Source organism: Tilletiopsis washingtonensis (genome assembly GCF_003144115.1).
Source record: "Tilletiopsis washingtonensis strain MCA 4186 unplaced genomic scaffold FA09scaffold_19, whole genome shotgun sequence".
Lineage (NCBI taxonomy): Eukaryota > Fungi > Basidiomycota > Exobasidiomycetes > Entylomatales > Tilletiopsis > Tilletiopsis washingtonensis.
Window position 1 is genome coordinate 122786 of NW_020312016.1, and position 16362 is coordinate 139147.

At 58.4% G+C, this 16362-nt stretch overlaps 2 protein-coding genes and 1 non-coding gene across 3 annotated transcripts; 2 read left to right on the top strand and 1 right to left on the bottom strand.

Annotated features, from left to right (window-relative positions):
• Positions 1–21: 21 nt before the first annotated feature.
• FA09DRAFT_285754 (alpha/beta-hydrolase) lies at positions 22–2057 on the top strand (the record flags this gene model as incomplete). The annotated part of the gene is made up of 10 exons (XM_025739890.1): positions 22–237; positions 361–448; positions 655–850; positions 905–943; positions 997–1019; positions 1072–1217; positions 1419–1505; positions 1566–1660; positions 1716–1887; positions 1944–2057. Coding segments are annotated over 10 exons (1176 nt in total), but the record flags the coding sequence as incomplete, so codon positions are not given.
• Positions 2058–3227: 1170 nt separating this feature from the next.
• FA09DRAFT_t42 lies at positions 3228–3321 on the bottom strand. Its single transcript has one exon. It is a non-coding gene; the product is annotated as a tRNA-Lys (tRNA).
• A 1297-nt stretch (positions 3322–4618) lies between these two features.
• FA09DRAFT_326369 (hypothetical protein) lies at positions 4619–5951 on the top strand (the record flags this gene model as incomplete). The annotated part of the gene is made up of 4 exons (XM_025741206.1): positions 4619–4794; positions 5128–5138; positions 5299–5734; positions 5807–5951. The coding sequence occupies 4 exons, from the start codon at positions 4619–4621 to the stop codon at positions 5949–5951; spliced, it is 768 nt and encodes a 255-aa protein (XP_025596264.1).
• Positions 5952–16362: the final 10411 nt, after the last annotated feature.

The window sequence follows — 16362 nt, forward strand, 5'->3', positions numbered from 1 at the left end:
GCCTCTGCGCCGAGCTTCAGCGCACCCGCCATCCCCACGACGTACCGCGCCTCGTTCAACAGCTGGCTGCACGGCGCCACGCGCGACACGGCCGCCGCTGAGCTGCATCTCTACGCGCGCGCCTCGCCCTACTTCGCCGGCGCCACGCTCGGCAATGCACCGAATGCGCCGCTCGCCAGGGCCTTTGCGATCGCCAGCAGTCCCGACGGCGCGCCCGAGGACATCGACCCGCCCGGCGTGGCGGGACGCGCGAGCGTGGCGCGCAGCCGGGCGAGCGATGGGAAAGTGGGCGCGCTGCGGGCCGTCGACATTGGCCCGGCGGCGCAGACGGCGACGGGCTGGTTTGCGCCGCGGGCCCAGCCGCGGCTCGTGCACATGCTCGAGATTGGAACGCCCGAGGAGAGTGCGGCAGAGGAGAAGGTGGTCATGCTGCACGGCTATGGCGCTGGTGAGTGCCGAGCGAAGCGAGGTGGGACGGCGGCGGGGGGCGGGATGAAGTGCAAAGGCTGAGCAAAAGCGAGCTGTGGAAGTGCGGAGATGGCTGCGGCTGCGCATGAGGGCGCAGAGCCTGGAGGGTAGATACCGGTCGTTGCTCTCGCCTTCCTGCTGCGTTCTCCGCTCCTCGCGCCACCGCATTGCTGACTCCCTCACAAGGCACCGGCTTCTTCTTCCAGAACATCAGCGCCCTCGGCGCACGGCCCAACTCGCGGCTCTACGCGCTCGACTGGCTGGGCATGGGCCGCTCCGCACGCGTGCCCTTCTCAATTCCCGCCAGCGCGGCCAAGACGACGGAGGGGCGCGTCAAGGCGGCAGAGAGCTTCTTTGTGGAGGCGCTGGAGGACTGGCGTCGGTGAGTGAGGCAGGAGAAGCTGGTGCGAGCGGAGCTGACGGTCGTCTTGTGCAGTACGATGGGAGTGGAGAAGATGACGCTCGTCGGTCACTCGTGAGTGCGAAGCTGCGTCGCCTGTGCGCTGCGATGCTGACGCGCTGTGACAGCCTCGGCGGCTACCTCTCGATCGGTGAGCCCGCCTCACCCCACTGCACCACAGCGTGGCCCTGACAACTTCTCAGCCTACTCGCTAGCGCATCCCGACCGCGTGTCTCGTCTCGTCCTCGTCTCGCCCGTAGGCATCCCCTGCGCGCCCGAAGAGCGCCCGGAGGAGTCTCCCTTTGACGCCTCGAAGCGACGGCGCACCGACTCGCAGTCGGGCGGGCCGGTGGACGCCGAGGTGCTGCAGCCGCAGAGCAGCATCACGGCGGGCGAGACGACGATGGAGAGGGACGCGCGGCAGATGGCGGCGCAGGCCGAGGGCAAGGAGGAGGAGGTGCAGCAGGGCTCGAGGAAGAACAATGCGCCGCCGCCGCGCTTCGGCAAGCGGACTCGTGAGTTGCGACGTCGAGGCATGAGCGTTGGATAGGGCGATGCGATGCACATCGCTGTGCTCACGCTGGAACGTTGCGCAGGCTCGGTGTTTGGCTGGCTGTGGGAGCAGAACATCTCGCCGGTGAGTCGCTGGCAAGCAACCTGTGCGCGATCCCCTTGCCCATGCCTCTCTCGCCTGCAGTTCTCGCTGCTGCGCAACTCGCTCTTCTTTGGACCGATGCTGGCGGGCCGCTACACCTCGCGCCGCTTCGGCTTGCTCGACGACGAGAATCTCCGGTGAGTATGCCGTGCTCTCCACCGCGGCTCCCTGCTGACGCCGTCTGCCGCGCAGCTCGCTGCATGCCTACACACAGGGCATCTTCATGTCCAAGGCCTCGAGCGAGCACTGCCTGGCGCATATTCTCGCGCCGGGCGCGTATGCGCGCATGCCGATGGTCGAGCGCATGGCGCCGCTGCGCATGCCCGTGTCGTTCATCTATGGCGCCACGGGCATCGACTGGATGGTGAGGCGGAGAGTAGCAGACGTCGCAGGTGCGAATGCTGACCCGCCCGGCTGCAGGACATCGAGGGCGGCAAAGAGGCCGTGCGCCGCCTCGTCGCGGCAGGCAACCGCGCTACGAGCTGCTTTGCGGTGCCGCATGCCGGACACCACGTGTACCTGGACAACCCGAAGGTGAGTGCAGCGTGAGCGCGGAGGACGGAGTGGAGGAGGTTGCGTCGCGACGACGCTGTCCTTGCCATGCGATGCGGCCCGCGCACTGCTGCAGTAGAATCGGCCAGGCGATGGCGCAGCCATGCCCCGTCTGTAACTGAGTGCATCGACTGACGCTCTGCACTCCTCCAGGCCTTTGATCGGCTCCTCGGCAAGGTGCTCTCCGGCCACGCCGACGGCACAGAGGCTGCGTGATGCGCCGTGATGTGGCAGGAACCCCCGGCTTTGTTATTCTTCATACCCCTTCGCAATAGAGCTGATGCATGAGACGACGAGGTGATGCCGGGCAGAGCGGAGCGAGCCGAGTGCGAGGTGGCCCTCGCTGGATAGTGCTGAGCTGCGTCGTCGGGCAACAAGGGTTGGGCAACGAGGGGCCCGAACCCTCGACATTTTCCGCGTCGGACCCAGTCGAGAGTTCGGGCCCCTCGTTCAGCGACCGAGTACCCTGCGACAGGGAGCGAGGAAAGAAGTGTTTGGGTAAGCTCCGAGAAAGGGGTGTGCATTGCGAGGTCACGCATGCGGTCCGAGTGATAGACCCGAGCGGAGGCCCGGGTGCGAGCAGGCAGCAGGGGCGCGAGCAGGCCAGCGCCGCCTGAGCGTTGATGCTGCGATGGGCCGAGGATAGCGTGAGATCTGATCTGCAAGACAGAAGCGCCCAATGGAAGAGCTGTCGTCAACAAGACGGGGAAAAGATGCGGGCGCTGCGACCGCCGAAGAGATGCGAGCCCGAGTCGACCTTGCGCCAGGCGGCGTGGCACCGCGCGTCGTCGTGTTGCGCTCATGCGCGTTCGCCGGGCAAGCGCCACGGCTCCGTCGCGCGGTCTCCACTGCCACAGGCTGGTGGGTCAGAAGCGATAAAATCACAGGTATGCGGGCAGCGCTGCTTGTCTGCAGCCAGTCTTGCGACGAGGGCCGATGGGCGCGGCGCGGGAGCGCGCACGGGGCGCGCCTTGAAGAGGAGCACGCACAGAGGCCGCCGCCGCTCCAGATGATGCGCAGACCATACACAGGAACCTGAGGGGGTGGCAAAAGTGTGCAATAAGCCCACAAGCCCGCCCGTGACCGTTTGGGGCGAGCAAAAGCGATGCCAGAGGGCTGGGGAGGCCGAGGTGGCAAAAAGCAAAAAGAAATCTCCCAACGAGGGGCTCGAACCCTCGACCTACAGATGGACTGTCGTCCTAGACTTCTTAAGAGTCTGTCGCTCTACCGACTGAGCTAGCCGGGATGGGGTTGATGCAGGGGGCTTCTGCCATAATGGACATGAGCTGTATGGGCGTGTGAGGGGGCAGGCGGCAGCTGGGGTGGGGGGTGCTGTGTGTGTGCCTGCTGCACTGCTGCCCCCAGCGCAGCATACACGGCCCTCAATGTGCTGCTTGCTGCCTGCCGCTGGCACGTGCGTTGGGCAAAGTTGGTTGCGGTGCTCTGCTGCGCAGAATGTTCCAGAGCGCCGCTGCCTTGCCTTGCAGCTGCGCGCAGCAGAGCGCAGCCACCGCCGGCACGCGCAGAGAGCACCGCCGCCGCTGGCATGCGCAGAGAGCGCTGCTGCCTTGCCTTGCATCCTGCGGCTCTGCGCGGCCGTGTGCGGCGCCTGCTTCAGGCACAAGAGCACGGGCGGCGCGCCATTTGTGCTTGTCAACCAGGACCAGGCCAAGGCATACAACTGCATGAGCCGCACTTGGCTGTGTGACATCATGCGCCACGTACAATTTGCGCCCAAGTCCATCCGCTTTGTGCGCTCCGTCTACGCCAACGCCACCACCCAATATCACACCAACTCCGGCGCCTTGGAGATCATCCCTCTGCGCCAAGGCGTACTGCAGGGACTCCCCTCCTCATGCCTGCTCTACAACATCGCCTATCAGCCATTCATCTCCGCGCTTGAAGAACTTGACGTTGGCGTGCAAACCCCAACGCTGTGCTTCGCGGCCCTCCGCACTGTGACCGCCTGCTTGTACGCTGACAACTCCTCCATATTCCTCTCTTGCCCTGGCAACGTCAACAGCTACCAACGTGCGCGCAAGCTCTACAATGCCACTTCCTCCGCAATGCTCAACAACTCCACCACAGCGCACATCATTGGATTGCCCACGGACTGGACCAGAGCGGCGGCAGCTCAGTTCACCCGCCCACAAACAAACTTCTTTGCATCCCTTGGCTTCTCCTTCAACTGCCGCAAACCCATTCCAGCAACGGGCTGAAGGAGACCAATCCAGTGCCTGGCCCTGCTCTGGGCACCACACAAGGTTGCCACTTCTTGCGCGCCGGCCTCTCTTTGCGCATTGGCCTCTCCTTACGCGCCGGGCTCTCCTTGCGCGCCTTACCTCCTCCTCTTGCGCCGCGCCGCAAAGTTGCAGCTCTGCATCTGAATTGCCGGCAACGCGGGAGATTTGCGCCAGGCAGAACGTCTGCGTTGCCGGCAACACAGGAGATTTGTGCTGCGCCTTGCCTAAGTTGCGCCCATGATCTGCCTCACTGTTGGCCATGTGGCTGCGGCCATGCGCAGCGTCCTTGACGCAACAACCATGGTTGGCCGCAAGAAGGCCTGCTGGAACATCAGAGATATTGCCATGTGGGCCAATCCCAAGGACGTCTTTGCCACCCTGAAGCCTCCGGCCATGCGCTTCACCAAGGAGGGCTGGGACACGGGTATACCCTCCCTCTGCGGCATGCGGGACCTGATGAAGGACCTGCTCTCAGGGTGAGTCTGGTGCGGCAGAGAGAGGTACAGGAAGACGTTGGTGGTTGCTTGGCACGCCGCACGGGCAAGACGCGGGACAGGGGGGGGGGGCACCACACACTGGCCACCTGCTTGCTTGCCTCAACAATGCTGACTCCATCTCACTGGTCAGGCAGCAAGCGGGGCATTGTGCAGGCCAAGAACCACTGAAACCTGATGGTGATCCTCGAGCACTTCCGTGAGGGAGATCACTATAAAGCCCTCTACCACTGCAAGACCCTCAAGCAGCAGCACTTGGGCCTGCCTCTCCTCCAGCCTCACCTGCACAGACACACAACTCTGCTGGCCTGGCAGGGCAAGCACAAGTGAGTTGACCCATGCCCGCCCATGTGCCACCCCTGCTGGTGTGCTCCCGCTGCGCCCCTGCCCAAGCGCAGTCAGGCAGGTCTAGTGCCCAACTGCTACTTTGATGTTGCCTTCTACCGCAACACAGGCACTGCTGCTGTGTATGTTGGGGTTGGGCAGGCCAAGGCAGGCATCATGCAACAAACCACTGGCGTGTGGGCAACATCCTGCAGCACTACAACAGTGGCGTGCACTCTAAATGCCTCTACGCCAAGAAGGAGCAGGGGCGCAGCAGGCTGCCTGTGCTCCGCTCCATGCTGCACCAGCACGGCACACTTCTTGCGTGTCTCTGTCTTACAGACAGTGTTCTCCTGCCCGGCTTCTTTGAGGCACTGCTGCACATGCTGCTGTACGCCTACAAGGGCACCAAGCACTGCAGCAGCCTGCCAGTGTCCCTCATTGCTGGCCTCTTGGCCTCTAATGCCATCACACCCATTGAGGGCGGCAGCTTCAGTGCTGAGGCCTACGCCGCTGGAGGCTGGGTGGGCGGGCGCCCCAACAGTGCGGCCAACATTGCCTGCTGGCACGCTGGCCCTGGGCAGGCAGGCAGTGTTGGGTAGGCCAAGAAGAAGGTGCGCACCAAGGCCAGCCTTCTGCTGACAGAGTGCCGCGCTCTGCTTGGCCCCAGCTGTGTTGGCACGCTGACCGTCAATGGGCCAGCCCCTAAGACATTGTTGTTCAAGAACTACCGGCTCAGCTACAGCGGCATGCAGCTGACCAGTATCAAGCTGACCAACGTCAAGACAGCTGGCGTGCCTGTGCTGCCCTCCTAGGGCCTGGACAGCAGTGTATCTGTCTGCCTGCACGTGGTGCTGAAGATGAAGAAAAACGGGCAGGTTGCCAGTGTCATCATGACAGCCCCTGGCGGCATGCCCAATGCCAAGGGCGTGGAGCTTGACATCACCCGCGCTGGGTCTTGCAAAGTGCGTGCACGCCAACAGCACGCCGTGGACGCTGCGCTGGCGGCCAATGCTGCGCCTAGCCCTGGCACTCTGGCAGCGTCTGGCCTCTCTTTGCTTGGCGCGGGCACTTTGGCAGACCACGGCCCCTCTTTGCTTGCTGCGGGCAATTTGGCAGCCGCAGCTGGCTCCTCACTGTATGCTGCAGCGCTGGGCACACCACCTGCGGCCAGCTTCCTGGCCGCCTGCCAACTGAGCTTGCTGGCACTGGATTGATGTGTGCTGCTTCTGCCATTGCTCACATGAGCTGTATAAGGGGGAGGTGGGCAAGCCTGCAAGGTGGTGAGACAGCTCACTACCTTGCGCAGGGCGCGCATGTCTTGAGCAACATGCTGCATTGCTGCTGCACATTAGCCCACACGCTCAAGCAGAGCTTGCCAACAACATTGTGGCAAACCCCACATTGTTGCTGTTGCGCTACGGCTGCAAGAGCAGCAACCACAACATCTTTCTGCTCCTCTGGCGTGCGCACCACATGCAACAGGCCCTCACAGGCCGCGCGGGGCCGCTTCCAACCAACCCTCACTACGCTTCTGTCCCATACTCTGGGAGATGGGTGTCCCCTGCCTGCAGACTTGGGGCAAGGCGGTAAAGAAAACCCAAAAAGTTGCCTATCAGCTGCTGCTCTGGCGGCGTGCTCCTCCTCTCTCTCTCTCTCTCCCCCCCGGGCCGCTGTCCTCAGCAGCGCCGCCCCAACCACTGCCTTGGTTGCCACTCAACTGCCCGCCTACAAAAGGCACGGCGCTTGCTCCAACAGAGCTTGCTGCCCACAACATGTGCATTGCATTGTGCGTTGCAGCTTGCTGCTTGCTGTTCACACACCAGCAGCGTGAAAGAGGCTATCATGGTGAGTAGCCCGCCTGCTTGTTCCGGTCTGCAATGATGTGCCTACGCTCTCTGCTGCTTGTTCTGGTCTGCAATGATGTGCCTACGCTCTCTGCTGCTTGTTCCGTTCCGCAATGATGTGCACACGCGCCACCGGCTGTCAATTTTAACGTCTTGTGGCCATTGGCTCAGCCTGGCGCTTTGCGTGTGCGCTGCCGCTCCTTGCCATGTCCTTTGCCCAGGTTTTCACCACGCTATGGTAGACAAGCACTTCTGTTGCCCAACAGCTCTGCAAGCTCCTCATGATGCCAGATACAGACCTGACACCTGCTGTACTCTAGCAAGAGTTGCATCAAATCTTCCTGCTCTCCAATAGCAACCTTCTCCTGCTCTCCAACATGTGTGTCACCTGCTGTGTGGCAATGACTGCGCAATGTGCACTGTCAACTTTTGTAAATGCTAAGGCTTCTGCAATGCAGGGCGCCTACAGCGGATGCAAGCACAGAAGCACAGAGTCTCTCAGACAGATATGATAGTCAAAGCAGTCCTCCTCAATGGCAAATGCCCATGAAGTTGCCAAGGCAATGGCAGGCTATGTGGCTGCTTTGAGACCTGTGCCTTACTCTTGATGAAACAAGGGGCTCTCTGTAATTGCTGCCATACTTCACTGCAGCACTGAGATTAATGTGCATTGCAGCCTTCATCCCTGTGAGCTGCACCCAATGATGTGGCCTACCCTGATGCAAACTATTTAACACATAGTCAAAATCATCTGGCAAGCGTCAATTGCACCAAAATGCCTCAGTCAGTGTCAGATTTGCCTGGTAGACACAGGCTGCTATTGTCAGCTGTGAGCTACAGCAGTGCGCAAGCTCAAGACACTGCACCTGGCACCATCTGCCCCAGGTGCACCACAGACTTTAATGTTTGTCTGAGCAGGCTGGCAAGCAAAACACTGCTGCGCAAAATTTGCCTCAAGCATGACCATGCTTGCATGCAAGCACACCTTGCTGTTCATCAGTCTATCAACATCTCCACTGGTCTGTTCCTTGAGATCAGGTTGCTGGCAGTAACTGCTTCAAGCAACAAGCAGTTGGGTTTGAGAAGTGCTGCACTCATCTGTCTATTTGACAAGCAACATTACAAGCAACACTGGCAAGTCAGCTCTGTTGCTTGGCCAAGACTTCATGCTACATGCTGTGCTGTAGAAGGACAAGCAAGGCGGGTCAAAGGTCTGCAGGCTCCTGCAGAATGATGCCTTGTCCTCAAAGCCATGGCCTGCCTACAATACCAGTGCCTATATCTGGGCAGTCCCAGCAGCACCAAAACGCAATAGTGCAACACATGCATCTGCTACCTGACCTCTTTGCAAATCTCAACAAGGACATCTACTACAATGTCCTTTGTGCACTGGACTCTGCAATGCAAATCCTTGTCATCTGCTTCACCAGCGCTCATGCTTGTCTTCCCATTTGCCTTGGTGGAGTGCTGCTACATGTGTCTGGTGCAATGCAGCACAAAGCCCCATGCCTTGCTGACATTCTCTGCTGCTTTGCCTTGCAGGCCTTTGGATGGTCAAATCAGCATGCTAATATCAACAGACAGACCACAGGTCTCCTCGTGCTTGCAACTGCCTGGAGAGCTCATTGAGGCCAACGCTGCAGGCGTTTGTGTTGAGCGCCGGCTGGTGTCCTGCGGGCATGGCGTCCTTCTACAACAAGCTGTGGCTGACTGCCATAGCGTGGACTGCCAAGGATGTCTACGTCCTGCTGGCGGCAATGTTCAAAGATCCAGAACCGCAGCGGCTGGCGCAAGCCTCTGCTGCAGAGCGTGCTGCAAACAAGCAGCGGCTCCAGGAGATGTGGAAGGTTGCACATCTCAACCTCCGCGGCATAGGCGGATGGTCTGGCGCCCTCCTGCCTGAATCCAATGCTGGCCTGCAGAAGGACGCGCTGGCAGTGGCATAGTTCCTCTGTTCTCTGCATGTGAGTCTCTGAGACACCAAGAACGCTTGGCTAGGCTGAAGTGCCATCTGCAGGTATGTTTGGTCCGCAAATGCTGCTTGGTGCTGCTGGCCCTGCACTTTCCCTCTGTGTGGCGCGCAAAGGCAGAGCTTGCCAGCACGTACACAGAACCGTGGTGCCCAGACAAAGAGCAAGCAAGGTGGGTGCTCAACAAGGACATCTCTTGTGAAGGTGAGTACAAGTAAGACAAGGGAGACAAGGGAGACAAGCAAGGGGAGCAAGACAAGCAAGACCAGCATTGCTCACCAACCCGCCCTGCAGACGCTTGCTAACTTGTGGCGCAGGGATTGTTCATCTTCCTCCCATTTGCGTCTCTTGTCATCAAAAGGCCAAACCTTGAGTCCTCCTCTTTGGCAAGACAGACCGTGAGGCTCAAGCCCCATTGCAACACCAATGACGCAGGCTTGGCTGTCTGTTTTGTCTTGCTGTATGCTGTGCATGGGGCATGGAAGGGCAGTGCCCTCTCCATGCGGGCAGGCTGCACTCCCAAGAATACCAAGCACAACCGCTTCAAGGAAGGGCTGAAAGCCAAGCTCTTTGGCCAGCCAGAAGAAATCATGTTCACTTGTTCTGGGCTTGTCCCGCACTAGAACAACCCTAGGGGGACGGCCTGCACAGATCTCTTGTCCTCTATGTTGGGCATGGCCTGTTTGTCTACAAGCTTTGGAAAGAGGCACTGCCGCTTGCGGGCATTCCTCAGGTGCTGCTGTCCATGACATGGAAGGGTCTTGGTTGCTGGGTTGCGCAGATGAAAGGCATGTCATACCACGCTGGCATGCGGGCAGCTGCTGCGGTTGCCCATGCCCAAGAGCACGTCCTGCACCGCTTCCAGTAGCTGCAGGAGATTGGCTTTGAGCCCCTTGCTGGATGACAAATTGAATCAGTTGAGCATTGAGCATTGCGGTCTGAGCATTGCTGACAGCAAGCATGCTGACAGCAAGCATGTAGACGGCCAGCCAGCAGCATTTCTTGGCTTGGCAAGCACGTAGACGGCCACCCAAGCAGCATCACTTGGCGCAATGAGCACGCGCTCCATATCTTGGCTGACGCGCAAGGCACGCCAGGCTGCAACGCTCTTGACGCCGTTGTCAACACTGAGAAGAGCAAACAGCTGCCACTCAAGGCGCAGGCTGGTGAGGCGGCTCATCAAAGAGCCGGCGTCTTGCTTGATGCGCATCTCTGGGCCCAAGAGGCCACTGGCAACCGGTGCAACGTGCATTGTCCCGCCATACTTGAGGGTTGTGCAAGCTGTCTGCGCCTGGGCCGCTCAGGTCTCTCTCATGCAGTGCGCTGCAGCCACACACAGACACAGTTGTCAATTGAGAGTCAAGTCTAGCTACGCTGCTGCGGCCTGCCAAGGCCCATTTGCCAGAACAGATTGTCTGCATCGATGCCAGCAATGGTGTTCCTGTTGGTTAGCTGGCAGCACCACACGTGGAAGAGTGACTGTGTGGGGTGCAGCCAGATGCCTGTCAGCTCCAGGTTGCATTGCTCCTTGCAGACATTTGCAGATATATTCACAGATTGCGCATTACCCCTGGCTAGGGGCCACAATGTTAGCAGCAAGCTTGATGCATAGCAATGTGTTGTGGACCTGGTGCAGTGCACCAGCTGGGATGAAAATGCAGTCTTCTGGCCGCTGCTGCTCAAGCAAGTGCAATTGAGACCACGCCAATCTGGCCTTGCTTCAGAGGCAGCATAAGGGCAACAGTACCTGTCAGGCCATCTCCATGCTGCGCGTGCGCATGTGCGCGCTAGAACAGCGCAGATCAACCTGCAGAGAGCGCAGAAAGCAGCAGCAGATGATGCCTCTGCAGCAGCCACAGCAGCAGAAGGAAATATGGTGCCCCTTGTTGCATCCTACACAGGCAAGTGGACCAAGGCAGACCTTGTCTGGTGGCCTCTGAAGGAGGAGAAGCGTGCAAGGGAGGATAACAATGACAAGGAGGACATCAAGGCCTTGAGCTTGCGTTTGCGCAAGGGTCAGGAGTGCCAGATAGACACAGAGGAGGATGCACACACCAATGTCAAGCTTGATGCGCTCCACATCCTCAAGAGAGAGCTGCAGGCTGTTGATCAAGCGCCTGTTCTGCTCTGACCTGGCAGTGCAAAGCCAGCTGATGAGTTCATTGTAGTTAGTGGCTACAAGCATGGTCCATTTGCAGCCTTGCTGGTCCTCTGGTGCTTGTTGGTCCATTGCAAGCAGGATGTTGCTGGCATCTCTAGAGGTGGCATGCATCTTTGTGAAGGTGATGATTCATCACCTTCATGTTGCGCCTTGCTGCGCTCTGCCTGGATGTGCTGCAGCAGGTCAAAACCGTTGCCTGCAATCTTTGACGTGCCTATCTCACTCACAGCATCTTCTTTGCCAAAGCCAACCATCTTACTTGCTCCACCTCATCTACACCACCTGTAACACCCCTTCATGGGCTGTCACATTCAACAGGCACAGTCAACAGCGCCTCTGAGCCTTGCTGGCAGCACCCACGGCAAGCCATGCACACTACAGGGCCTCCACACAACAAGCAGCCCAAGCCACCTCCACCTCCACTTCTCTTCTGTGTCCCCTGCTGTGGATGTGTCCCCTGCTGTGGATGTGTCCCCGCCCGTGGATGTGTCCCCTTCCGTGGCTGTGGCCACATCTGTGGCCTTCTTCTTTGCTTCTCCCATAGCTCTGCCATAGGCACCTCATGTCCCCCTCTTGTCTATAAAAGGAGGCCCTCCAGAGCCTCCCCTGTAACACCCCTCCATGGGCTGTCACATTCAGCAGACATCAGGGGCAGACAGCCCTGGTGGCAACTTCCCCTGCACTGCCTCATGCCCTCTGCCCACACCCTCTGCCCGCTGCCTCAGGCCTTGCCACTGGCCAAACACTGTCCCAGTGCCTTGCTACCATCTTTCACAAGCCTCCTCCACATGCATGACACGTGTCATGCATGGTCAGGGTTTCCCATGGGAAACCCTGACTCCTGCATGGGGCTAGGCCCTACTAGCCTCCTCCTCCTTTCACACCTTCCCACACTAGCCACACTAGCCTGGATCACATCTCACTAGTCTGGATCACACCATCTTGCCACCAGCAAGATCAGGCCACCTTTGCCACCCCTCTTGTCTATATAAGGAGGCCCGCCAGAGCCTCCCCTCCCCCCAGAATCATCAGATCATCATCTCCTCTCCTCTCCCCTGTCCTGCCTCCCCTTCTCCTTCTCTCCTGCCTCTCCCTCCTGCTCTTGCCTTTGGTTCTCATACCACTGTGCATAGTCCCCCTTCTGAGTAGACTTGGCCTACCTCAGTGGCCCGGTCTCACATCCCCTCCCCCCAGAATCATCATATCATCATCCCTTCTCCTCTCCCCTGTCCTGCCTCCCCTTCTCCTTCTCTCCTGCCTCTCCCTCCTGCTCTTGCCTTTGGTTCTCATACCACTGTGCATAGTCCCCCTTCTGAGTAGACTTGGCCTGACTCAGTGGCCCTGTCTCACACTGCAGGCTGCAGCCTTGTCCAGCAGCAGCAGAGGAGGGTCAACGTCAGGCGTGTTGACCCACTTGTCTGCACGCTTTGTAAAGCAGAAGAATTCAAGCATCTGGGCAAGCTCAATGAACTTGGAGGACTTGTAGGTGCTGGCAGGCAGCATGTTGGAGCAGTTGGCAAGGTGAGGGTGGGGGAAGACAATGGATAGTGAGTAGATGGAGGCCGGGTTGGGTGTGATGAGGTTGCCATTCACACCTTGTCTGCGGCAGGTGCTGGGTGCTGGCATGCTGCTTTGCCCCCTGTATTGGCCATGGGCATGCTGCTTGGCCAGCAAGGTAGTCAGCAGCGCTGGACAGCAGCCAGAGGCACTGTGACTCAGAAGGGTCTTGCACACTACAAGTCTCTACATGCTCCTCAGCCCAGGGTCTGTGCTGCCAGCCATGTTCCTTGGCCACCGCTGGCAGATGCACAATGCCAATGCTGGCAGCCAGCGGCGCTGTGACCTGAGCAAGGTCTTGCGCAGTAAGACTTGAGCGCTTGCGCTCACCCTTGCTTGGGGCCGCAAGCCATCACAGGCGTGGTGAGGACCACCAGCCCTCCTTGACAAGGCACAGACGTGCCTCCAGCTTGATTGGCTTGTGCACCCAGGTGATCTGCTGCATGTTCTGCTTGAGAAACTCCACTGTGATTTACAGCGCCCCTTGCTGGTGCTGCACTTGCGCGCAGACCTGGGAGACCTTCACTGCAAGCATCAACATAGTGCAGGAGTGTTGGGTGGTCAAGATAGACAGGAAAGGCACACAAGAAGGATGGACAGCAGGGGTAAGGGGGGCCAGGGGACAAAAGGATGGCAAGAAGGGTGCATGTGTATGGGAAAGCAACAGCTGGAGCTGGAGCTGTGTTAGAGGGAATAAGGCAGCTGAGACTCTCCCTGTCTGATCTACTGCATGCACTGCCCTCACTGTACTGCAGCCCTGCATTGGCTGAAGGCTCTGTCTCAGACAGACAACGAGGAGGAGCCTTTCTGCTGCACTGCAATGGGCGCAGGCCGCAGCCAGGCTCTGCCTCAGGCAGACAACAAGGAAGAGCCTGCCTGCTGCAATGCAGAGGCTGGCCAGTTGTTGTTAATGCGCTAAGCTCTGCCTTAGCTCAGATGTATCACATGATCAATTCAGTGCTACTGAACAAAGCCACAGCTTGTGAAGTGTGTAAGGGCAGTGCCTGTGTGGACACTGATCAGACAGGCTAGCTGCCTGCTGTTCTGGGAATAGATGCAGCAGGTCTGCAGGGCACAGGCTTCAGTGGTTGACCTGCCAGCATGCCAGCACTAAGAAGAAGTGCAATATATTCCAGTAAGACACACACATTGGCTCTTGAAGGGCCAATGGCCACTTACTGTTGTCATTGCACTCTGGCAGTGTGGATTGGAACAACCTCAGTGCAAGACTGCTGAGCCATGGTGCATGGCACACTGTGTGCCACTGCAGTACTGTGGCAATGGACAGACACAGGAAGCTTGGCAGTGCAGTGTACTGGAGACACTTATTGATGTTGAGGTCCAGCATGGCTCCACCAAGATTTGCATTGGCAGTGCACAGCACAGGCAGCCTGAGGCGCAGGTTGCAGACAACCAATTGCTGCATAGGCCTATGGTTCAGAGCCTGAAGACTGCAAAGTTGTCCAAAGTGGCAAAGAGATGCTCTTTGGCAACATCAAGAGGAAGATTTGAGATGACAAAAGGCAAGTACACACACAAAACATGTATGTTGCCTAGGCATGCAAGCTACTCCACATGCTTCAGGGCCACAGTCAAGTTACTGCAGCATTGCGCTTGCCACTTCAGAATTTAAGGCAAATGCAGAGAATAAGACTCACAAAGCGCAATCCAGTGCAGATGGAGCAGGGCTACTTCATGGGGTCTCTCTCCTCTCAAAGGGTGTGGCGCAAGCTGCAGAGCAATTCCTCTGCCGCAGCCTGCCCAAATTCCCTGCTGCCAATGTGCTTGCCATCCTGCAGAAGCACTTGTCCCAGCCAGTGTTCTCCAGACTTTGTGCCTGCCAGTGCCAAGCTGGCTCTGAATGCCTGGCTTGCCCAGCTCCTGTGCAATGGGGGTGTGAGTGAGCTGCAGCTCTGCCAGAGCGCCTGCTAACCTGTTCAGGTGCAATCCTGCGCCAAGGCTGTGCCAAGACGGCCAAATTTGCCCTTAGCAGCAACATGTCCCTTGCAATGGACGCCAGGGCGCGTGCATTGCTCAAGGCTGCCAGCAACAGGCCCACCACCTGCTTGCGCTCAGCAAGGCAAGAGTGCAAGGAAGGCATGGAGATTGAAGAGGAGGAAGAGGGAGGAGAGGGGGCAATGCTTGCCTGCAGCGCTAGAAGGAACACGCGCGCAGAGAGCCAAGAAGACAAGGAGAGCAAGGACATTGAGGAGAGGGGGCAGGAAGAAGGGGAGGAGAGTGTTGCTGAGGGCTGCAACTTGCCTGCAAAGAGGACATAGGACAACAAAAACAAGGAGATTGAGGGAGAGTGAGAGGAGGAGGACAAGTGAGCAGGCATGGTTGGCCAAGGATCTGGTTGGAGGATTGGAGGTTGTTGAGTGAGTGAAGCATTTCTCTGAGGCGTACAGCGGCGTCAATATGTGCAACAAAGCACTGCGTGCACAGTCCTGCTGTCAGAAGTTGGAAGCTGTCTGTGCTGGGAGGGCGTGTTTTCAGTGGAGCTGCTTGGCAAAACACTTCCTGTGCCATTGCGCTGCCGCATTGGCCTGCATTGCAGCCTCTTCCCAGGTGTCAGGGGCTGTGCTCCTGGAATCAATGGCAGAACAGCAGTGGATGTGGTGGCAGATGTTGCACTTGCTGCACCTGTGTGGGTTTGAGGTGTTGAGGTGCTTTGTGGTGTGGAGGTGTGAGAGGTAGGCAGCAGTCATGTGCTTGCTGTGCAGGAACCTCCACAGCGCATACGCGCCATGCAGGTCCTGCATGCGCCACACCTTGCGCCAGGCAATGGCAAACATGTCTAATAACCACATGTGCAGCATGCTACAACACATAAAGGCATTGCTCACTTAGGTTTTCAAGGCGCACAGCAGAAGGAGCAGCAGCTGCAGCTGTTCTTGCCAAAGCTCTGGGCTGTGCTTCTCGAGGCAAGCATTCTATGTGATTGCAGACACAATGGCAGCAAGACTTACCAGGCCACATATTGAGCGCGTCCTAAAGGGCAAGGACAGTGGTCCAGCACCAGTGTACAATAATTACAAGACCCACCTGCCAGATTGCAGCAACAGTGAGGGCAACACTATACAAGCGGGACATGGCGCTCTGTCTTTGTACCCCACTCTGGCAAGAAGGTTATGTGTTGCCACCCAATGCAAATGCACATGCTGCATGCTCTTTGTTGCAGGCGGCAGCACTGGAGCCGCAAGCTAAAGCATGCAGATGAACATGAATTGCAAATGGTAGGAAGCAATAGAGTGCATGAAGATAGGGGACAGGCTCAGCTGGCAGCATCAACAACCAGGCTGCATGTGCCAAAGCTGTCCTTCTTCTTGCAGCCAATGGAGGTGTTCTTGTTGAAAACGCAAACATCTTGAGGTGGATGCTGCAGCTAAGCCTGCTTGGCGCAAGGTTGTAGACCTCAAGCTGCTACTGGCACAATAGGAGAGGCTGCATCAGAGTTGCACACAGGCAACTCTGAACAAGGTGCGCCACTTGACATGTGTGGAGGGTGTGGCAGACACACTGACAAGCCAGAGCTGGGCATCCTGACTGGTGATGTAGGCTGAGAAGTGCGCCAGCAGGCATGCAAAAGGCATAAGGACACTTGTGTTGACAATGCAGAGGTGGACTCTGTCTTGGATGCAGCCTGCAGATAGAGCTCAGCATCAGCAACGTCAAGAAAATAGTGCAGCAG